Source organism: Hypanus sabinus, chromosome 10 (genome assembly GCF_030144855.1).
Source record: "Hypanus sabinus isolate sHypSab1 chromosome 10, sHypSab1.hap1, whole genome shotgun sequence".
Taxonomy (NCBI): Eukaryota; Metazoa; Chordata; class Chondrichthyes; order Myliobatiformes; family Dasyatidae; genus Hypanus; species Hypanus sabinus.
Genome location: NC_082715.1, coordinates 134,718,431 through 134,742,216, shown reverse-complemented (window position 1 = coordinate 134,742,216; position 23,786 = coordinate 134,718,431). Strand labels below are relative to the sequence as shown.

Here is a 23,786-nt window from a genome sequence, read left to right as displayed (position 1 = left end):
TAAGAAAAATAGAAAACTGAGGATTTGTTTAGATCCAAGAGACTTGAATAGAGCCATTAAAAGAGAGCATTTCAAATTGCCTACTCATGAAGAAATTATGTCAGTTTGCTAATGCAAAGTACTTTATTAAATTAGATGCATCCTCTGTATTCTGGCAACTTAAACTAGATGAACCAAGTTCAAAGTTGTGTACCTTTAACACTCCTTTTGCCAGATTCTGTTTTCTTTGGCTTCCGTTTGGTATTGCATCAGCTCCAGAAGTGTACCATAAAACCATACACATGCTATATGATCACTTTGAGGGCATGGATACTTCCATGGACGACATTATTGTTTGGGGATCATCTTAACAAGAGCATGACGCCAGACTCAGACAAGTCTTTGAGGCAACACGCAATAGTGAATAAATAGTTGAAGGTGAATAAATAGTTGAAGTTGAATAAAGACAAATGTCAGCTAGGAGTGACTGAACTTACCTTTGTGGGTGATATCATCAATGACGAGGGTATGCATCCTGATCCATTGAAGGTTTCTGCTATTGAGAACATGCCAAGACCGCAATGTAAAAAGGATGTTCAAAGGTTCATGGGAATGGTCAACTACGTGGGAAAATTCATACCCAATCTTTTGGAACAACTTGCTCCATTGAGGCAACTGACAGAAAAGAAAAATGAGTAGAGCTGGTGTCATGAACAGGAGAAGGCATGGCAAAATCTCAAGAAAGTGCTCACTAAAGAACTTGTGTTGAAATTCTATGATGCTGAGAGACCCATCAAAATCTCATGTTATGTGTCTCAAGCAGGCTTAGGGGCAGTATTACTCCAGAAACGTGATAAGGAATGGCTAGCAGTGGCATATGCACCTCATTCATTATCTGATCCAGGAATAAGGTATGCCCAAATTGAAAAAGAATTGATCCGCATTATGTTTACTTGTGAGAGATTTCATCAGTTTGTGTCAGGACAATCTATTGATGTTGAAACTGATCATATGCCTCTGAGTGCATTGTTTCACAAACCCTTAAGTGACTGTCCTTTGCAAATTCACCGAATGATGATCAAATTGCAGAGATATATATTGAATGTGTTATACACACCTGGAAAATTCATGTACATGGCCGACACACGTTCCAGAGCTGTGGATCCAACAACAAAAGACAGTCACAGGGACGCTATTGATGTTCAGGCATTTGTTGATATGATCATAGAGACTGTACCTGTTGCTCCCAAAAAGTTGGAACTGCTGTGTCTTGAGACAGAGAAGGACAGATTTCTCAGTCAGGTAATACAAGTAGTGATGGATGGATGGCCAGATAATAAGCATGACTGTACCTCGGAAGTACAAGAATATTGGAATCACAGATCAGAACTTTCTGTTGTGGATGGGATATTGTACAAAGGTAACAGAATTGTGATTCCTAAAAGTCCCCGAAAAGAAATACTTAGGAAAATTCATGAAGACCACGTAGGTATTGAAAAGTGTAAGAGAAGGGCGTGGGAAGTGATGTTTTGGCCCAGGATGAATCAAGAAATTGCAGAATTGGTGTCTTCTTGTCAAATATGCCTTAAATACCAACCTAGCAACTCTAAGGAGGCACTGCATCCACATCTTAGTCCTCAGAGATCTTATCCTAAGGTGGGTGTTAACCTTTTTGTAACTCACAACAAAAATTATCTATTACAGACAAGCAGACATACTTTATTGATCCTGAGGGAAAATGGGTTTTGTTACAGTCACACCAACGAAGAATAGAAAGAATATGTAGAAATATAGCAATATAAGACCATAAATAATTAAATAATAATAAGTAAATTATGCCGTGGAAATAAGTTCATTACCAGCCTATTGGCTCAAGGTGTCTGACACTCCGAGGGAGGAGTTGTAAAGTTTGATGGCCACAGGCAGGAATGACTTCCTATGACACTCAGTGTTGCATCTTGGTGGAATGAGTCTCTGGCTGAATGTACTCCTGTGCCTAACCAGTACATTATGGAGTGGATGGGAGACATTGTCCAAGATGGCATGCAACTTGGACAGCATCTTCTTTTCAGACACCACTGTCAAGGAGAGTCCAGTTCCACCCCCTCATTGTATCCTGAAGTGTGTGGCCTGAGCAGAACAATGGCAGAGAATGTAATTATATGCATGAAATCAGTTTTTTCCAGACATGGTGTACCTGATGAATTTTTTTACAGACAATGGTCCACAATTCAGTGGTGACTGCATGAGATATTTTGCTCATGGGTGGGGCTTTGTTCATACAACATCTAGTCCATTTTTCCCTCAGTCCAATGGATTAGTTGAGAAGTCAGTAGGAATTATCAAGAAACTGATGCACAAAGCAAAAGATAGTTGAGGTGATTTTTTATAAAGCTTTGTCAGCCTAGTGCAGTACTCCACTTGAATGTGGATTTTCACCTGCTCAGCTCTTGATGGGATGCTGTTTGAGATCTAATCTGCCAATAGATGAGGGCTTTCTGAGAACAGAGGGAGGTGAACAAGTGAAAAGATGGAAAGATGAACAGAAAGAAAAGCAGAAAGTATACTTTGTCAGATGTTCTCATCCATTACCTGAACTGCATCAAGGAGATGAAGTAAGGATACAAGACAAAATGAACACATGGACACAGAAAGCTACAGTACTTGAAGAAGTACAACCCAGATCATACATGGTCCAAACAGAAGGAGCAGTGTTAAGAAGAATTCACAAAGACCTCAAGAAAGAGCCAACTTCAGAGTTTCAGTTAACTGATGCAGACCAGACAAAACATGGAAATAAAGACGAAACACAAGAACTGTGTGGACCACTTATAAGGTCTACTCATGTTGGTAAACCCTCAGAGAGACTGATAGAAACATGTTAAATTATGCATTTGCTCTGGTCAATGTTACTAATTGTTTTTCTTTTTAAGGAAAGGAAGATGTGGTGATATGACGTGTAAGAACGTGATTGAAGAGAGTTCTGAGCATGCACAGAAATGATAGAAAGATGGAGAAAACATGGCGTTGTAAGCACGTTGTGGTTGTTGTTAAATAAAGTTCTATTTCTTCCAGAAGATGTTTCTTTATTGGTAACCCACGGTACTTATGAATATAAATGGCGGTCTGCAAACACGAGCTGCTTGGAGCTGACACACTTATTTCTCCAGGGACCCGAACGCAGGCCCCAAAGGTCGGCTGATCTCCCCCTCTTGGGATTGTTTTTGAATGCGTGCATTATCTGATATAGTAGTCTCTGAAGGTCGCAAAGGAGGAGAGAAAATTGATAGATAATCGTACCCCCGTCCCTCACCCAACCCCGTCAGCCTTTGTATGTGTGTTCTGCACCTGTGTCAATTCCCGCATTTTCGGTGCTCGGGTCGCGATCTGCGCCGATGCCCGAACATTTCTTCATCATTTGATCCACCTGACCGCCCCCCCCCCTCGCTTGCTGGGGTGGGCAACTCGAACCCGGTCTAACTGCATATGCTTGAAATGGCAATTCAAGTCTACTGTGCCGAACAGTGCTGGTGTAAGGGCTCGAGCCCCAGACGTCCATTTCCCCTCATAGATACTGCCTGAACTTCTCCAGCATTTCCGTGGATTGCTCCAAATTTCCAGCATCTGCATTCTTTCTTGTGTCTCGACAATTTACTCGCGTCTGCTTTAGGGGCAAGTCTGCCAGCCAGGCCGGGCCGCCAGACGAAGTCCTTTGTCGGGGATTTGCCTCACAACGTGCACGCGTCCATCTTCCCTGGTGGTATGAAGCGGCATTTTGCAGTACAGATTCTAACACATGATCTCGGGGTGGGTGGGGGTCTTCACACAACATTTCCCGGTCAATTCGCTTCAAGTTATTTTCATACAATGCAAACGGAAAAAAATATATAATGCTGTTTGTGGAACGCACGCCGGCCGCAATGTCTGTAAATGAATTGCAGGAAGACAGTAAGAACAAAGAATGCATACGTGTGACTACCGCTGAAATCAGTAAGATATCTTAGGAGCTTTCGTTCTGCTCTTGAGATATCCCATGAAAATCCTGCAGGTTTCTGCACCGGAGGTAATCTTCTCAACATCATCAATTAATTTTCTGCAAAACTTATAGTTTGGGAACAAATACAGGAGTGCGGATATAAGTATTCTACCTTCATTCCGATTTCCATTTGGTCCGTTCTGTCTTTACTATCCAAGTTCTGCCCTCATCTCCCCCAATTTGGACACTTTTTGTCCCGTTTTCATAGTGCGAGAAGGCGCTTCTGCCTCGTGTTAACAATCTTCCCTGTCTATTGACGGGGTAGGGGTGGGTTCCAATCTTTTTTATGCCATAGACCAATACCATTAAGCAGGGTTCCCGTGGACTCCAGGCTGAGTTGCAACGAACAAAGAGTGTTTCGTAGAGGAACCCGAGATCTCGGCCTTGGCAGGTTGATTGCCCAGGTTGATATATTCAAGCCCGGGTTGCGAAGTTCCTTCCAAGGTACAATGTACCCAACGGCACGAAAGCAAATATGTATTTAAAACTTGTTAGTTCGCAAGGGGAAAAAAATCGTTGAAAGCTACGAGTTCATATTGGAAATTTGAGTAGAATTGTATACATGCATATACACCGTGTGATGCTATGGTCGGAAGCGCTGTAAATAAGGTATGCTGGCCACAACCTCGCGATATCCCCTGACGCCGAAACCATACACGTTTTCGCAGCTCCCCTGACCTCACCTCCGATGCACAGAACCATGTTCACGGGTGCCGTGTTCCTCCCAGATTACCAGTGCACTATTCGTAAAAGGGGTACGCTGAAAGGCGCTGGTCGCATCAACTGCATTAGAAGCAATGGGAAAAGATAGTGGACCCTTTGTGTAATGAGGTTAAAGGCGAATCTGAACGATACGTGTACTCATACCAAAGTTTTCTACTTACAGAGAATAGTGATTACATAATTGATTCTAGATGTTTTGAGGTGAAAGTATCCGAAAGCGTAATTAAGAAGTAGAATTTTAAATGGAATGAAGCGTCAACCCCCAGTTTGATTAAAACCGCAAACTGCGGGGGAGAAAAACAGGTGTGTAGATTTACCAAGAGTTACAAATGATAAATCGCCCATGAGAAGCAAGAAACCCGTGTAGATGGTGGGAGTATGCTGGAGATATTCAGGTCTGCCATCATGTTTGAAGAAAGAAAATCAGAGTTACAGACATCAAAGATCCCTCGACAGCTCCAAGTGAAAGTCTTTCTACCTGTACTAACAAACCACCCCTAGCTGACTACAAATCTTAACGGGAACTAAATGCTAAGTAAAGTTAATTTTATTATCGTCTCTAGCCATTTTTAGTACATTTCAGTATTATCGGGGCTAATACTTAACTCCATTCACTGTTTTTTACACGTTATTAAATAGCTCTTTATGGGAGCCAACTGAGGCCAAAGTGGCTACAGCGTTTCCTACATTGTGTCTTTAGTAAACGTTTTCACTGGATTTAAAAATACTGAGACTATTTGTAGAAAATGAGATGGACGCTATATAAATTGCAGCCATGTCGTTTTCCCCTTCTGCTACTCGTGAAGTAACGGAATGAAACTTAAGCTCGACCACGTAAATTTAAATTTGGTTGGAACTGGTAAGGCTAAACCACATTTTGTAAGTTTCAAGTCTAGTCGGGTTTTGCAAGTGTTTGATTTGCCACTTGGGAGAAGAATGCAACTGCAGAGCTGAAACCGCCCGATCTAGATCCATGTTTCGAAATTTCCAAACGCGTTTTGCCCCACTCAGTCTTCTGGGAAAATATTTCGTAGCACGAAAACAGGCCCTTCAGCCCGACTTCAATGCCGACCCCTCGCATTTGCCCGCATCCATGTACCCGTCCAAATGGTATCCAAAAAGGCGGAAATCCCGGTGCATCGATATATCTCGCATATTTTGTAGATTTGTACACTCATCCTTGCATTGCTTTTAGAGATTAAAAACACACGGTGTAAAATCCCTTGAAATTGTTCGGAAGCGGAATGGTAAGACATTTTATCATCTCAATCACTCAATAGTAGGACCTGGAAATCTAAATCTACACCTCTGTAATTAATCTGTCACCACGATGAGTTTTAAGTTAATGTTAACGTTTTATTTTCACAAACAATTGCTTTGTCAGTCGCCGGATACATGACTTGGTTCCGTCTTAAATATCGAGTCTCTGTACATCTAAACGATCACTTTCTTTATTCTACCTCTTCCCACCCGATCTCCTGTAAGAATGCGGTTCCTTCGGCTCCGCCCCATCTGCTCCCGGGATGCGACTTTCGATTCCAGGACGTCAGAGATGTCATCCTTCTTCCAAGAACGGGGTTTCCCTTCCTCCACTATTGAAGCTACCCTTCCCCGCATCTCCTCCATTTCCCCAACATTCGCGCTCACCCCATCTTCCCGCTGCCTTCATTGATAGAGTTTCTCTTGTCCTTACCTACCACAACCATCAGCCTCGGTATACAACACTTCATCCTCCGCAACTTCTGCTATCTCTGAAGGGATCCTACTACAAAACATATCTTTATCTCTTCCCCCCCCCCCCCAGGTTTCTGCAGGGTTCACGTCCTCCGTGATTCCCTTCTCCACTCGTCCCTCCCCATTCATACCTCCCGGTCCTTATCCCTGCAAGCGGTCTAAATGCTGCACACCTGCGCATTCACCACCACCCTCAATTCTGAGCAAGGCCCCAAACAGTCCACTTCACTTCCGAATAAGCTGGGGTCTCTACTGTGTACGGTGCTCCCGATGGAGCCTCCTGCACATTGGCGGACCGCTTTGTCGAGCATCCGCCAAAAGCGGAACGTCCTGGTGGCCGAACAATTTAATTCCGATTCCCATTCCCGGTTCCGACAAGTCAGTCCATGACCTCCTCTTGTGCCACGATGAGGTCCTCCTCACGCTGGAGGAGCAACATCTTATATTCCATCTGGGCAGCCTCCAACCCGATAACATTAAAATCGATTTCTCCTCCCAGTAAAAAAAATCCTTTCCCTTCCCCTCTTCTTCTATTCCCCATCCTGGTCTCTTACCTCTTCTCATCTGCCTATCACCCTCCCCCCCCCCCCCCGGTCCCCTGTTCCTTCCCTTTCTCCTGCGGTCCACTCTGCTTTCCTATCGGATTCCTTCTTCTCCAGCCCTTTATCCTTCCAGCCCACAAGGCTTCACCCATCACGTACAACACTCACAAAATGCTGGGAGGAATTAAGCAGACCAGGCAGCCACTATGGAGCAGAGTAAACAGTCAACGTTTCGGGCCGAGACCCTTCACCTTCCAGCTATCCTTCCTCCCATTCCACCTCCCCCCCGCCGCACCTTTTTACTCCGACGTCCTCCCGCTGCCTTTCCGGTCCTGAAGAAGGGTCCCGGCCTGAAAGGTCGAGTTTCAATTCATTTCAATAGATCCGCTTGACCCGAGTTCCTCCAGCATTTTTGCGTGTTTATTTTTAGACAATGCAGCTGAAGGTGCCCGACAAATCCGTAATTGTGGTCCATGGTCTGTGCTGCAAAAGCTACAATGATAATATGTTGTAAGTTTTTTTTTAGAAAGCCGTATGCATTTTGTAGAGATTGGCTGGAACATTAAATTTACCTCCCAGAGGTAATGTGCGAACAGACATGCAGGTTGGTGCAGGATTGCGAGTCGGTGATCAAACGACTCGCGTCACCGTATCGGTTGTTGCGGTTATTACTGGCGTATAGTGATTCAGGCGCCCTCTGTGCGGCCCTCCGAATAAATTTATGAATGAGATCCGATTGGTACCTTTTGCACTTAATGTGAATGTTTTCGATTTATTGAGCGGTTTCGAAATCTATCACCGCTAAGATATTGGCGTTTAGTGTGTGAAAAAAAATCACGGTTCTCTTTATTGGAAGCCGCGCAGTCATCGACGTGTATGTAGAGCAGAGTTGTGGGCAGGTCCGAGTGCTGAGAGTAAATTCCAGCTACCCCCACCCATAGAAAGAATTCCCAGGCAAAGACTGCCCTCTGCATTGGGGAGTGGAAGGTAAGGGGAACTCAAATCACTCGCACGGTAAGCGACCGCGAAAGGGTGACTCCCTTTACCTCAACTGCAGCAGGGGTAGATGCTGGTCGGGGTGTAAGGAAAACGGTAAACTTTGCGGAGTGGTGAGTGGGCTGGCGGTGACAATGGATGTAGTGTGAAATTTAACGTTATGACAGTGCTGTGCGCTGACTGCATCGTCTTTCATTCAGCTGGTCTTTAGGAACCCCGATTTAAAGGGATCGACCCACCTTCATTAACACTACACGAAGACACAACAATTGTTCAGCCCAGTCATCGTCTATGTATCTTGAATCACTAATAATTATATTTAATATATTAAGCCGTTCTAAGAGAAAACGTTAAATTACAATTAATTGGAACTCGTATGTATTTTAATATTTTATACATTTTAAATAATCTTTAAAATTTAATAGAAACACTTCCCATTTCTAATCTTATTTGAAGCGTACATGACAAATCTATCGAAATGCGTGCGTGAAGTAAGTGTTTAAGAAATATAAAATAGCGGATGGTAAATCTAATTAAAAGCCGCTGATGTTTCTCAGTTTCTGATTGGCTGGCCAGGAAACCGGGATCCTAGTTTTGCTTCATTCAAAAAAATTATCGCGAGTTGTTTTCATGGGTGCAGGATATCATAACACGAGTAAGCATCATAAATGCCAATTTCTGTTGAAGTAATCGGGCTTCATTTCGAAACGGTACACCCTGTCAGGCCGTCTCGGTGGTAGCTGAGTCAGGTCGACAGTTCAAGCCCGGATACCAGCACGGACTGGAAGTGGGGGTGGGCGGGAGGTGAGGAAGGGTGGTACTGCACCGTCTCAGATTCATTGTTCCTGAAGAAACCTTAACCTCTACCTCTCCCTGCGGCAGAGTGATTTTGAAGGAAAGTTTTGCCCGGTATGACCGGCATTTCTCCCTCCACCGATGCAATAAAACAGATTATCCGCTCATTATTTAATTTCACTACTTGTATAGACCTGACGCGTGCGTGTACTACATTACAACAGTAGCCACTTTATGCAATTAAAAGAAAACGTGTATAATCAAGCAATGAAACGCCAGTTGTCTTGTTTTATTGCGACTTAATCTGAAATTGATCCCGCGAATTGCTTTTTGGTTGAACTATGCATTAAAACGGTGTTAAATGAAACAGCGGGTGCTGGTGATCCCGAGGCCCTTCGTAGACTTTCCTTGAAAATAGAAGGCTTTCTTGCGGAAGAAAAGGGGGGAAATGCAACACTGAGGTTTCAGAATATAAGGTTTTTAACGGGCAGTGTTATCGAAGGTGGAAGTGGACTGTAGCGACTCGAAAAGGCTGTGTTTGACCAGACACCATGGAGCTTAACTGGGAGAAAAAACGAGTAACGAGGCTGCGGTCGATTATCTTCTCTGGGCTACCGTTTTTATTGGTTAAGGGACAAGACTGTTTTATTTAGGGTGATTATTTCTATTCTAAAGAACAACGTGCCCGATTCTTTCCGAATGGGCTAGAGCTAGGAAGTGCGTTTCCCAGACTACCAAAGCTCTACCTTCGTTTGACTTAAAAGGCTGGTGTCCTCTCGCAGGAAATGAATGACTCCAGAAACCATCTGACACCAGTGACCACAATGCTGACCCAATCTTAATTCTTCTAATATGAGGAATTGCCTGAAACTGTCATTTTGGCGGAGTGGATTAAGTATTAAAAGTGGAAACTGAAATATATCAGTTGTGCTTGTTACGGTTGTCTTCATCGTTTGTATAGGGACGATTAGGGTCCATTTATGCTTTTGGCAGGAATTGCGCACACAGTAAAACTCTCCATTTACTCTGTAAACGGGGACGATAAGAATCTCAAGAATTTGAAAGTATTCTTAACCCGTCTGAGGCGCGCATTTCGATTCAACCAGCTCATTTAGCTGCAGCATAAATAAAATACGAGACAGCATTATCTCGTATTGGCAGGCGACCTTGCTAATCGACAAACTTCCGTTTATTTTCTTCACTCTTTAATTTGAATAAATACCCGCACACTTTTTAAAGTGTGAGAGGGCAGGTAGATATACACGCTGTTGGGAATTTATTGGCTTTGCATTTTTCTTTCGAAAATAACAGCAACATGAAACGTGTTTTGCAAAAGTCTGTACAGTGGTGAAATGCATTGCCAAGCAACTTGTTTGTTTTAAAATTTATCAATGAACTGGGAGTATAAGTAACACGGAAGACATTGGGGAGACAAGTGACGAGAGTGTGCCCAGAACCAACAAGCGCAATCATTTTAGGCTGGTGTCGGCATTGTACCTCATCTCGCGCTTTTTTGAAATAACCTATCGGAAATTTACGGTTGAAGACTTCAAAGGAATTTCGGGACTCCGAGCTTCCACTTTAGTTGCTGGTTGCAGTTCGTTCTCCCTCAACCTCCACCCCTCCCCCCATTCTTTAAATAAAATGACCCTCACTGCTTGCAATGCTTGACCAGCACGCTTTAGCCACAAAGGTAGATGTTATACCAAAATAAATGTTTTGCGATGTTTAACACGGTGAGGTTAGAATATTACCGTTACAAGAGTAAGCAAGCCCCTTAAGAGCAAACTGCCCCTTACAATTGGTCAGACTAGTTGGCGCCGACTCGTCAGGCCAGTTTTTGAAGCAAAACGCATGGTAATCGACAATGCGTGGAAGCAATGTAAATCGGTTACTTTTTCTCGCCCCCACCCCCTAACCTTCCAAAGAAACAGGATTTCGCCTTCACGCCTCCCCCACCCCTTTTTTGGATAGCTTTGCCCATTTTCCTTCCAAGCTCGCAATGTAAAGGTATTTCAAAATAACAACAGAAGTAATGAAGCAAATGTTTGACCTTTGAACCGTTTTGAAGGGAATTTCTTTTTTTAAAAGTGGCGGAAGGACGCATGTAGGAGAAGACTAATCATCTTTCGAGTTGAAATATATGTTTTCAAACTTAGTTATTCCCCTATCCACTTGCACTTCACAATCAACAAAAGCTTGGAAAAGGCACCGAGTTATTTGTCCTTGCGCCCATTATAGACATCCCCTTACCAAAATAAATGTATCACATTTGGTTTGCGAGATTGATAAACCATTTTATAGTTTAAAAAATAACTTACAAATGATATCTCAGATGATCCCACCTTGCTGACGGGATACACATACCACGCGTCTCCCGATCGTGCCTATTGATAACTATCGGCAATATTGACTTTTATACGTATTAAACAATACGTCGTCAAATATGCTAGGCTCTTTCGCCTAGTTTAGAGATCTGCTCTCCCTATATTCAAACATTAGAATATTACATTCACGAAACTTCTAAATTTAATCCAGGATTTTACCAGTGGTGCTTCAGTGCGAACGGACAGAGCATTATCGATTGATATAATAATCGTGTTTGTCATATTAGTTAATTTGTGTCTAGGTTTATTTATAATGTTGCCAAGGTTGTTGCTTCCTAAAACAGGAGAGAGATCCTGTCGCATTAAGTATACCGAACTCACACGTTCATCAAAAAATGTCGGACAAATTAGCTGCATAAAAAATCTGGGAGGTTTTTTTTTGGGGGGGGGGTCATCATCGATTATTGCGGTGACAGTTTAGAGGAGAGGCCGATTGGCTCTGTTCTGTTTCTCCAAGACTGCGATGTGTAATTAGCGGCAAGAAAGCATGCAATTGACGAGTCACGTGTGTGCCAGAGCCAGGAAGGGAAGAAGGTGGGGGTTGGGGGGGGGGGACTAACGAGGGAAAGCACGTTAGACCATGCGAACATTGGTGATTGCTAAATTTTCCATCCCTGAATTCTATGGCGCTAGATTGATGCAGAAGATTTCCCATTCCGAGGAAAAAGTACTTATCGGGCGGGTTTGGACACTGGGGCCTGTGTGACAATATGGCCGAAGGTTACTTTCTCTCTCTCTCTTTCTCTCTCTGCTGTTGTTTAGGGGGGAAAAAGAACCTTTTTTTTGCAGATTTTTAGGAGATCGCACAGGGAGCTTTACCAAACCTATTGTTGTAGATCTTCTAAATGTATGTACCCGCCCCCTCCCATTTATTCACAACTTCAAAGGGTCTCTAAGAGCTTTTGTGCGGACTGTTCGTGTCCGATTAAGCACAGTCTCTCTCCGCCCCCTCCCCTTCCTCAGTTTGTGGTACACCTGCCCCTTAAGTTTGAAAGGAGTACAGTTAACGCATGCCGGATGCTACGGGAGTTCTTTTCGGTTAATACGCGCCTTACCGAGCAGAGCACTATACACTAAAAAAAACCATTGCGATTGACGCTGGTGAATGTTGATCACGACTTGCGAAACGAGAGGAGGGAAAGAAAAAAGCCGGGCTTGTGTGACACGGATTTGTTCAGGAGATGGGATCGGTTTTAAACCAGCCGTATTCCGGTTACGTACGGTTTGCTAACTTAATTCGCGGCCTCAGACACGAAGTAGTGGGAAAGAAATTCTGGCATTGCACATTGGTCAAAATCGATATTACATTGGCTTTGCCAAATATGCTGTAGCCAATGACCACGTTGACGCGGTGCCTTTTTCTCAGAAGCCTACATTTTTTTTAAATGAATGCACTTTGCTAATTATCTCCACGCTTGTCCGTCAGATCAATTGAATTTTTGTTTATTTACCCCCTTTCCTCCCCAACCTTGTGTGTGTGTGTGTGTGCGTGTGCGTATGCGTGTGTCTTTGCAATTGTCCAGGAGGGGCGGGTAAAGGTGGTGGAGACGAAAAAAGAAAATTGGCTGAAAAAGAAGAGACTCAGGTTCAGCAGGGAGCAGGCCACTGTAAGTGGTTCAACGTTAGAATGGGATTCGGATTTATCTCTATGACATCTCGGGAAGGGAACCCCTTGGAAACGCCTGTCGACGTTTTCGTACACCAAGTAAGTTTGCACAATTCAAGTTTCATTCATAAAGAATATTTAACTTTTGGATGGGGTTGGGTCATTAAACCTCAACTGTAAAAAAAAATGCTTCTCCACACGAAGTTGCGGTTGATTTGAATTGTTTCATTTAGAGCACCGCTGCTATCGGGTGCTCTTTTGATATGTACAACGATTTTGCTTTTGCGTTCGTCAGTATTGTGGTTTAATTCTGGAAGCAAGATATCTAGACTTCGTTTGTGATAGATAGGCAGGATACCTTTGCATAAATTGGCTTTCGTTGTGTACTGCAATTATTGGTATTGTGCTTTAAATGAGATACATGGAGTCAGTTGGTTAATGAGTTACGCATAAAAGAAATCGCCCCCCCCCCCGCACGCCAATTGGCATTCTCTGCCGGTACAAATATCAAAATAACGAACTGCTTGGCAAGGTCAAAGGTGAAACACAGAAATGCTGGTCTCATGGCTGGGTGAATGTGTTTTACGGGATAGGTAGATAGCTCTGTGCAGTCGGCTTGAGAGCAACTTTGTATACTTTCCCAATGTTTTTATTCCATTGTCGGATCCTTGAAACTGTTGCAGATACCTTGTTGCTGCTCTTCGTCGTCTTGTTGTACGATGTCCCTACTCGGACGCCTTTGAGAAAAACGATTAGTTTATGAAAGGGAACTTGGATTATCGATAATTGTAGATCGTTCTGTGCACTGCGTGAAATGTCTGCCCCACTGTTGCAACGCGGTTGTTTTTTTTAATGATGCACGCAATTGTTTGTACAGAATGATGAGCATATATAGAATGTGCGTGTACATGGAGAGTCGGCGACCTCCCATTGTAACCAGGGAGGAGATGGAAATAAATTTTGGAAGTGAATGGGTCCATCGGTCTCTGTCCCCGGTATTGCCCTTTTCCATGGTTGAATTCAATTAATCGGTCTCCATCCTCAACAATTGATGGCCCCATGTTTCCATCTGTGTGTAAGTGTGTAAACCTTCCCTGTGTTGTTAAGTGTGGGTTTATGACCTCGTAAGATTGTCCATAAAACAAGGATAAGGCATAGGGAGGAGAAAAATGTTTTCGTGCGAGCACCGTCGTTTAAGGTTTCCTCCTCAGTTTAATCGTATTGCATAAAGTTGGGTTTTTTTGAAGGGGGGGGGGTGTTGAGGGAGAACTTCTGTCCAGTGTGACTGAATCACAGCGTGTTTTCACAGCTTGAGCTACGTTTGAATGAAGCGCCCGTGGTTTGCAAGACAACAAACCGCGCTTGTAATAATTGCAATCGTGATTGTAGAGGGAAAAGGAGGAAATGGGGTTTCCACGTGGTTATTGCCCCTTTTAGTTAAGCTGTCAGGGTGATTTGAGCGTTTTGCTTCGGTCCATTTGTGCTACAGAGGATTTAATTGAAGCTTTTTGCACCCATTTTTAGCAAACTAAAATTACAAATATCATGTTAACTTCGTCCCCTTCACTAGTTAAACTTTCAAAGTTTTAGTTAAGACAGTCACCTATACATTTATTCAGAGGTTCAACTGAACAAGTTAAAGGAAACTTGCATCTTGTTCTTAATTTTCGTTAAGGTTATATTGAGCTAAGATTGTATGTCATCTGACATTTATGAGATACAATGTAGAGATTTAAAGATCAGATTGTTTAAGAAACATGTTTTACTGGAATCTATTTTGTTGGCTTCACTTGAAAAGTCATGAAGGATGTACTTATAACAAATGTGATCTGAGTTTTGGGAAGGTGAATACAATGTTTCTTCACGGAATTTAAATATTGCTGGGATTCGCCCTTTCTTTGTGTAGCTGCCTTGCACAAGACCCAATAAACCTACAACCAGAAATCATGTATGTTATCTTGAAACTGATGGAGGAAATGAAACATTGATTGAGTTAATTGCTCTGTAGACTGCTTTAAATAGTAGCAAGAGATCAAAAATTGAACAAAAAGTCACCTAAAAACCAAACTATATTTTAATATTCAAACACTCAGTAAGTTAGTTGTGATTTGAAAGAAATAAAGAAGCAGCCAGAAAACTATAATTTCTGCTTATTATGTATGATGCAACAGAGCACCTGCTGCCAAATATTAGGTGCATTTCTTTCAAAGGCTCCATATATCTCAGTCAAACACAAATTAGTTTAATCTATTTCATGTAAATTTGCTTTGGATTCATTTGTTTAGCTTAAAGTTGTTTGAATGAAATGAGGAAGGTTTAAAGTTCTTATTTGTTTTATTTCTCAGGTTTGGAGTTGTTAATTTTGATGGTCATTGTCTCTTGACTATTGGCTTGCTCGTTTCTTTCAAGAAGGCTTATTTAATTTTTGTTGACAGAAATAAATGCGTTGAACAAGTTCACATAAACACAGCTAAAAGTAAACTACCTCAAGGTACACAAACATTCAGTGATGTCCATTTGCAACTTGCCAGAAATATCCCTTTTATTGTTATTTGAAATATTTGTGTATGCTCACTTCATCCTTGAAAATATTTTTTGAATGCTGCTGACATCTAAAAGAGTATGAAAATATCTCCAAACAGTAGAGACATTCCAGTCAATACATGTAAAATCAAGGCAAGTGGTATTGTAATTTATAAGGGGGTTTAAAATCTAAAAGCGAGTAGCTCCAAATATAATTCAAATTTCACTTTATGTCATTTATTACATGAATATACTTCTGAAGATTTCAGCCTTTCCTCATTCACATTTTCTTCCTGAAGTCCTCTCAATGTTATGGATCCACTTAATCATTGAGTCTTATAAAAGACTATCTGAATGTGCAGGGCGCCACAGCCAGCTATTATAGCCAAATCTACTCATTTCTCCCTTGATGGTACAAGTGTAAAGTCCAACAGGGATATTGAGCCAGGATTAAGATAGGAACTATTAAGACAATTTTCTTTCCTTTTACCTCCTTGCTATGCCCATCCAACAAGTCTTTTAATCAGCAGCTTGCTTTGGTCATTTATCATTTAATCAGAGCAGAAATCAGCATTGTAAGGCCAAGAAAGTGAAATTTAGAGCTTTCAAATTTATGAAGTGTATTTCAGTGACACTGGTGGTAGCTGCTAAGACTGCTAATTAAGACCCATTTAGAAATGACAGCACAATTAATTGTAAATATATAATCAAGCATATGAAGCATAATGACCCTTAATAATCTGAACAATGGACACATTTTATTACCGTCAGTATTTATATAGCCTGATAGTATTTATATAACCTCTTACATATGCTTATCACATTTAAAATTTATTGTTTGTATTCTTTGTGTTGCAAGAGGAACAAAGGTATCTTAAGTATTAAATATTAGTATTTATTCCAGAAGAAATGTGGACTTGATAATTTAAGTGTGAAATACTGAGGGTTTCCTGGGAGATGTTTAAATTTGATTTGGCTAAAAATAACATAATCCTAATGTGCATAGTAGTTAAACTGGAAAAGAAGATTTTAATGGTTTCTTATTTTTATAATCTCTCTCAGACTGCTAAAGATGATTTATGAGGTGTAAGGGGAGAGACTTTTCCAATAATTTTCTTCCACTGTTGTAGAAGTTTTGAATTTGTTGTATTAAGTCTTGAGAATTGTGGTCCTCTTGGTGAATGTGAATATGCAAGTACCTTGTCCATTTTGAAGTCTTACATTGAAGCATCTCAGATCATATTGATCTGTATAGTACAATTATCACAATGTAATATAATTAATATGAAATCATTAATTTTTATGGCTGCAGCTCCTAGCTTCAAATTATAGTTTTGATTTTATTTGGATTTGAAATCTTGAATGTGACTACTTTAGATTCTAAAATATATGGAAACGATTTGAATTTCTAAAAGGTAAAAGATGTATGGGACCATTACTCTTAAAATGAACATGGTTGATTTTAAGTCTTGTGTTGTATAGTTACATGATTTGCGTTGAATTAGCCAGAATGATGACATTTCGATCTTTTTGATTTATATATTATTGATATAGTTAAAATTAAAGTTAAAATTTTGTGATGGCATGTATGTGGCATTATGAGATTGGTTATGGGTGGAAAAACAAAAAAAGACGTAGAGGAATTAGGAATGTGAGCCTGAAATGTTGATTTCAATTGGGTTAAATATTTCAAGAAGATTGTTGAATGTATTGTGAAAACACTATCATGGGCAATTTTTGTTTTTTTTGTTTTATTCTGTTGGGAACAATAATCCTGTGCTGGCTTTTGTGAAATAAGCCATGGGAAACTAGAAATCAAATTTAATATTTAGATCTGCCACAGCCGGCTTCACAAGTCCCATGTTCTGCAGCAAAAGTCTGGTGGCTGTTGTTTCAGCAGCCAGTGAATAGTTGGAGGCTATGAGAATCGCTGAGGTTCTAAAAATCTGAATTGATAAATTTAGTGACATTAAAAAGTGTTCATTTTATGTTAATGGGATAACAAATTTTATGAGGATTACTGCAGGATGAAATTGCATGAGATTATTTTTATCTTAGCATGTTTTTGTCCCTTTCATATACCTTATTCTTAGCTTTAAGTGCTGAAAAAGATATTTGGTGCAATAAGGTTAAAGAAAGAGTGTGTGTGAGTGTGTGTGTGTGTGATCTACAAATAACTCTTCTGAAAATTTTGGGAAAATAGATGGAAAAGTGACTTGTAGAGTAAAGTACCATCCGAAATTAAAAAAATGTAAATAGCAACATTTAATTTTAAATGTTCTTGGAGACCATGATTAAAGTAATCTTTCAAGTTGCACCATCATTTCTAATAAAGCTGGTGGTCAGTTTGACAGCTTTAAAAGTAGGGTTTTGAGTCACTGTCTAAAAATGCAGTAGGATAGCTTCCTAGACAGAAGGTTTAATTTGTGGATAACTCACAGATGTGTATAAAGTTCACATTACTCATTGTTTTATTCCACAAAATTGTTCTCTTTTTTCTCTTTTGAAGGAAATCATGTAAGTGCCTCATCTGTTTTAAAACCTTTTGTTTGACAATATTGTTAAAAAAAAAATCCAAATTAGAGTTAATTTGTTTCCATTTAAATCTTGCTCTTCTTGGAGATTACTGTTTCAATAAAGAAATTAAGTTTGTTGCATGTAGACCCAGGTCAAGGACTTGAAAGTAGATGCATTCTTAAATCTGAAGCAACCTTTATTGCAACACTCAGCAGAAAAATGTACTGCTGCTCTGAATTCATTTGATTTAGAGTATTTTATATGAAGGATATTGTATATCAACTTCTTAGAAAATTAATTCTTAAGGTTTCAAACATCTGGGGAATGCCAATTGTTTTAGAAAGTATGCTTAACTGATCCTGGATCGGATCTGGTTGACACTATTATTCTTTGAAGATCTAGGCATTTGGCTTCTCATCCAATTAAATTGTCAGTCTCTTTTAATGAGATAAACTGGATAAAGCTACTCCCTTGCTGATAAGACATTTGGAGCTGTTTCTGTTATAAAGTGATTTAAAAGCTCATTGAGTATTTGCACATGTTATTTAAATAAATTAATGCCTCTTAAATTGATATAGTTTGTAGTTTTAGTTCTTGAACTGGTAACCTGATTTATAATAAAAATTGTTTAGTTAATTTAGAATGTTAATTATTTTTGTGTTGAAAATGCTTAATTAACATTTTAACATCTTAAATGCTTAACAGGTAGTATTTGACAAGATTAGTCACAATAGTGCTGTTTATAAATTGCCTCTTAAAAGCAGTTTAATGGTTAGTATGATGTAAAAGAAAAATAGTTAAAAAATGAGTTATTCACAATGGGTCTTTTCCCATTCAGTTAGCTTTTTCTCTCAGGACTGAATAACACACAACTTATACATCACACCTTAACGTTAAAGGTTTTGGCGACAATTAGTAGTTTTTTGTATGCAAATGAGGCAAAATATTCTTGGTTACAGTCTACCGATGAGTAATTGACTTTGAGATAGGCATAGTTTAAACTTAATTTGATATTACAGCCCATTTCCTCTATAAGATTCGTAACGAAGCATTTCTTATGGTGATGAAAATTGGGGAAAGACTTCATTTTGCATTGTATACAAATGGTAATTTCTACCCATGTAGCATCTTTAATAGGATCAAATCTCCAAAATGTTCTCATGGGACCTTAAAACCTTGAGAAAAGATAGTTTTAGGAGATGATATGGCAAGTGATCTAAAGCATTGTCAAAGTGATTGATTTTAAAGAAATAGCATGAGGTTGGTGGGGAGGAAGTGAAATGGTGAGATGTATGGAGGGAAAATGAAAGCTACAGGCCAAAGTTTCTTATTGATTTAGTATTGTCACGTGTCCCTCACCTGTGGTAGGGCAGCTAAAACTGGGGATGATGGATGGCCTAGAACAGGAGGGGTACAAAGTTTTCAAGTTGTAAGGTTAAAAGAGATATGGAAACAGAGAAAGGTTAGGGTATGGAGATATTTGAAGACAAAGATAAAGTGCCTTATGCACCAGGAATTCTGGTTTGATTCTGACCGTGGACACTGGCTCTGTGGAAGTTAGCATGAGTAGAGTTTTCATTCAGTTCCTTCCCATATTCCAAAAGATGTACTCTTAGGTTAAGTGACTTCTGTAAATTATGCCTAGCATGGATAAGTGGCAAAAGAACCTTAGAGGAATTGATGAGAAAGAGAGGGCAACTAAGTAGCAGCATTACTTTGGAAAGGGAATGGGTCAGATGGGATTACTCGAAACTGGCACTGACCTATTGAGCACAATAGACTTTTCTACCACAATAGAACAGGGAGCAGTCATAGATCAGCAATCATTGGAAATGATAACTTCAGGCATTCACTTTAATATGTGTATTGTATTAATAATTTAAAAAGTAAGCTTCTAGAAAGAATTATAACTGTGAAAGATTTTTATCACGATCATAGTGATATTTTCCATCATGGACAAGAAAATGTCAACATTCAATATCTCTTCCTGCTCTCTGCCCCTAAATCTGGGTCCGTCTTGAAGCTCCATGTCACTGGAGTGTTCATTTTGTTAAACAAATGTGGAAATGAATTGCAAGAAGATGTAATATAAAATCTGAATATGTTGGTAAAGATGTCTTACTACTGGCTTAGCAAGTTCATATACTGAAAAACCTAGAAGCAGATTTGTTTTTCAGCTTCCAGTGGGATATCTGGTCTCAGATTAGGGGCATATTGTTTGCTGGGAGAGCTAGAGAAAAATCAACAAATGGTTCAATTTCACGAATGTTAGAAATAGAGACCACAAGACTATTTATATGAAATGATCAGCCCTAAAAGACACATGGACTGAAAGACCTGTTAACACTGTGCGTATCCCTGTTTGTGGAACCTATATCTGGAGAACAGAATAGGGCACGCTTGGCATAGTTGGCTGTTCCTGCTGTGATGATCCTGAGTGAACATTTGGTGACTGGGCTGAGTACCGGCAGGTAGTCCAGCAGCAAGCCAATGCCTTCAGCAAAGGATTCCCAAGGAAGAGATTGGTAACAGAAAGTTCAAGTTAAATTTGCTTGGAAATGCTATGTTCACAAATACCAAATACTTATATCTGGGTAGATTAGTTTTTGGAGTAATAAGACTGATACCCATTTTATTGCACAACACAGTGATAATTAATAATTTTAATATTAATTTTGAAAATAAATTTTCCTATATATTGTAATCACATAGAGAATTAAGTATTGCCAGTTACTTGTTACATAATACTTGCAGGGCCAAATGAAGTAAAAAGAGACTAGACAATGTCTAGATTGGGTGTCAGAAAGCTTGTTTGAAGGAGAAGGGAAGAGCTAGATGAAAAAGTATTGTACAGATTCTAAGTTAACAAGAAAGATTGAGAGAGAATTTTTGATTTCAAAAGAGGAAACCCTCAGGAAGGAGAGCTATGCAAAATGTTATGACAGGAGTTTAGAATGAATAAAAGTGAATTGTTTAATGGAGTTAAAACAAGCATAATATTAATTAGGTGAATGAATTTGTGGAGTATTCAGCATCATCGAAGGAAGAAAACATCCAAATTGAGAGGAAATTAAGATATATCATGTCATTTTTTGCTGTAAAAATAAACATCATTAAACAATCGAAAAATGGTAAAAAGACTGTAGGTGTTGGAAATCTGAAATAAAAACAGAAACTGCTTGGCATGTCAGTCAGCATCTGTAGAAAGAGAAACAGATGCAAGACCCTTCGAGCAAAACTAACTTTCTTTCTCAGTTATGATGAATTTCAATAAACATAATGGGCCAGTGTACCCAAATGTGATTTGGAATGGCACATTTTATTCTTATTTTTAATTTAAATATCAAATACCTTTAATCTTTATGACAATTGCGAATTGAAGAGACATAATTCTGTTTAAACTGATAGCTGGTATTGAAGTAACTAGTGCCTTATTGAAACATGTCAATAAGAAACAATATTTAAGCTCTTCAGTAATCATTATTAAGCATTGTTTGAGATTTTGTCTAATGTTCATTGTAAAACTTAAAGGATTCTCAGCTTTCTATAAAAAAAAGCATTATTGGTTTTCTAGTTTTTAAATAATAAGTAAGCAAATTATATAGAAGGATTCTAGTTGGATCCTTGGTCAGTGATGAAGTAACTAACGCATTGATGCTGAGCCCCTTCCGGTCACTGGATTAGCAAGGAGAAAACAGCCTATCTTACTTGTTCTGTTTGCTTTCTATAAAACTTTATCTTTACTATAAAACAGTCACATGGATTCCTGTAGGGAAGAGGAAGAGGTGTCCAAAGGGCAGTACTTTACAGAACTCTTTCAAAGAGGCCTTCTGCAAGTGTGAGCTCAGGCAATGAGTGACAAGGCAATTTTCAGTTTCAGAAGATAATACCAAATATCGTCCTTTTGACATGCTCATGTAAATGTGCTTCCAGTGGGCATTGCTGATTTCCAAATCACTGACTGGCTTGTCCATCTTTAACAAAGCTTTGGTCCTGCTTTCATAGCTCAGCTTCCCCTGGTTTCAGCTAGCTGAGCAAGAAATGACACAAAGATGTTCCTTTTATATAAAATCTAGCTTTTTTTGGACAATATTCTTTTTTTCCCTCCCTCCTTTGAAAGTGTTGATTGATTTGCCAAGTGTGCCGGTTCATCCCCTATCTCAAGTAAATAGTCTCTGCTCTTGTAAACGTAGTGTTAAAGATAGTTTTGAAATCTGTAATACTAAAACCTCACACTAAAATTACATCTTCAGAAGAGTGAAAATGCTACAAAAATCATTTCCTTTATTATTCAGCACAGACCATTGCTCCTCACATCTCCTATGTATAAATTGAACAGATTTAAGCAACATTTTAAAAAAGTGTTCAACTCATGCAACACTTGTTCAATGAAGAACTTACTTGAGATATCTTATTACCACAGCTTTCAAAGGGTCATAGTTCATTGTGTAGATTTGTTATCTAAACCAGACTCCATTATGCATATCTTACATAGAAACTCTATTTATCAGAAATAATGATTTATTCATGAAATAAATAAAACTGGATCCAGGTGTTGGTCTGTTTTAGCTTTAACTTCTATCAGAAGATATATATATATATATATATATATCTATATATGAGAAACAATAGCAATCTGTCATCTTTATTCATTATAAGCAAGAGAAGCAATTCTTGCACTATTTATTACAAGGTGCTTCATGAAGCTTTGAAGTGCATTTCTTGCTTTTTGGACGACTAAATTTCTTAAATTTGCCCGTCTGATATGACTCTAAGGTTGAATATATTTACTTTTTTTTTGTCATGTAAGCAACCACTTCAGGAATGATTTCCAACGTGTTCCTCAGGTAATACTTGGAGAACTCTTAAAGTATTTGAAGTATATGGTAAGCACCAAAGTCATTCCGGTTGCTGTCTGAAAGATGTTTGTACGTCCTCCCTGTGATCACATGGGTTTCCTCCAGGTTCTGCAGTTTTCTCCCACGGTCCAAAGACTTAGTGATTGGTAGGTTGACTGGTCATTGTGAATTGTCTTGTGATTAGGCAAGGATAAATTGGGGAATTGCTCGGTGGCAGGGCTTGAAGGGTGGGAAGGTCTTATTCCACACTGCAACTCAATAAGTAAATTAATTAATCGATTGATTTAGTGAGATAATTTCAATGTAGTAATATGAATATTTTTTCTTGTTTGTGAAGGGAAATAGTCCATGATTATTATTGATGATATACAGGACAGTAAAAAATAATTTGGAAGATGCATTGTTACAAATAACATTTAATAGTTGTTTAATATTTGATAATAAATGTTTCTTTCTTATGATCTGAGTAATTGATCTGAGGAAAATAGCTAAGTCTACTTTATTTGTGTATTAGTTAACAAATGCAGTTAAAGTCAGAAAGTTAAAAAAATTTGCAATTACTTGACACCACTTGAAAATTAAATAACTCGTTAATGTGTCTTCATGGAACTTTGCACACGGAGATGAAATTCTTCCATTTGTAGATTTGTTCTTCAAAGCTGCTTATAAGGTAGATATTTTATAGCTGAATAAGCCATTTAAATAATTCATTTTATGTTTATAAATATACATTGATTTGTTTAGTGGCTTTATGTATTGTTAAGGTTGATGACTGATACTAAATACTTGCAAGTTTTATGCATTAGGTTTTGGCTCACAAGTTGTGTTTTTTTCCATAAAAGTTCCCTTTTTGAGATATCTTTCTCTCTCCTGCTTTTTTCCAATGTGATTTGTCATATGAATTGAGCCAGGCAATGATGTGCTGTACAGTCATTGTGTCGTGATTGTTTAGAAACCAGCCTTCAGAAACTAAGGAAGATAATTAAAATTGTGTGTTACCTGTTAGATATTAGAAGCTAGATTGACAATAGAATGTATTTTTAATTCATCTTTATGCATCTGTTTAAAATCACTGTGGATAAAAGACCT

General features: G+C 39.3%; 1 protein-coding gene across 1 annotated transcript in view; it reads left to right on the top strand.

Annotated features, from left to right (window-relative positions):
- The first annotated feature begins 11,766 nt into the window (after window positions 1-11,766).
- The window catches only part of LOC132401141 (protein lin-28 homolog B-like), a 242,186-nt gene continuing 230,166 nt past the window's right edge, over window positions 11,767-23,786 (top strand). Inside the window, exons 1-2 of the mRNA XM_059983033.1 lie at window positions 11,767-11,912; window positions 12,716-12,897. Of these exons, the coding sequence (XP_059839016.1) occupies window positions 11,903-11,912; window positions 12,716-12,897 (192 nt within the window). The 5' untranslated portion in view covers window positions 11,767-11,902. The remainder of the gene's footprint in view (window positions 11,913-12,715; window positions 12,898-23,786) is intronic.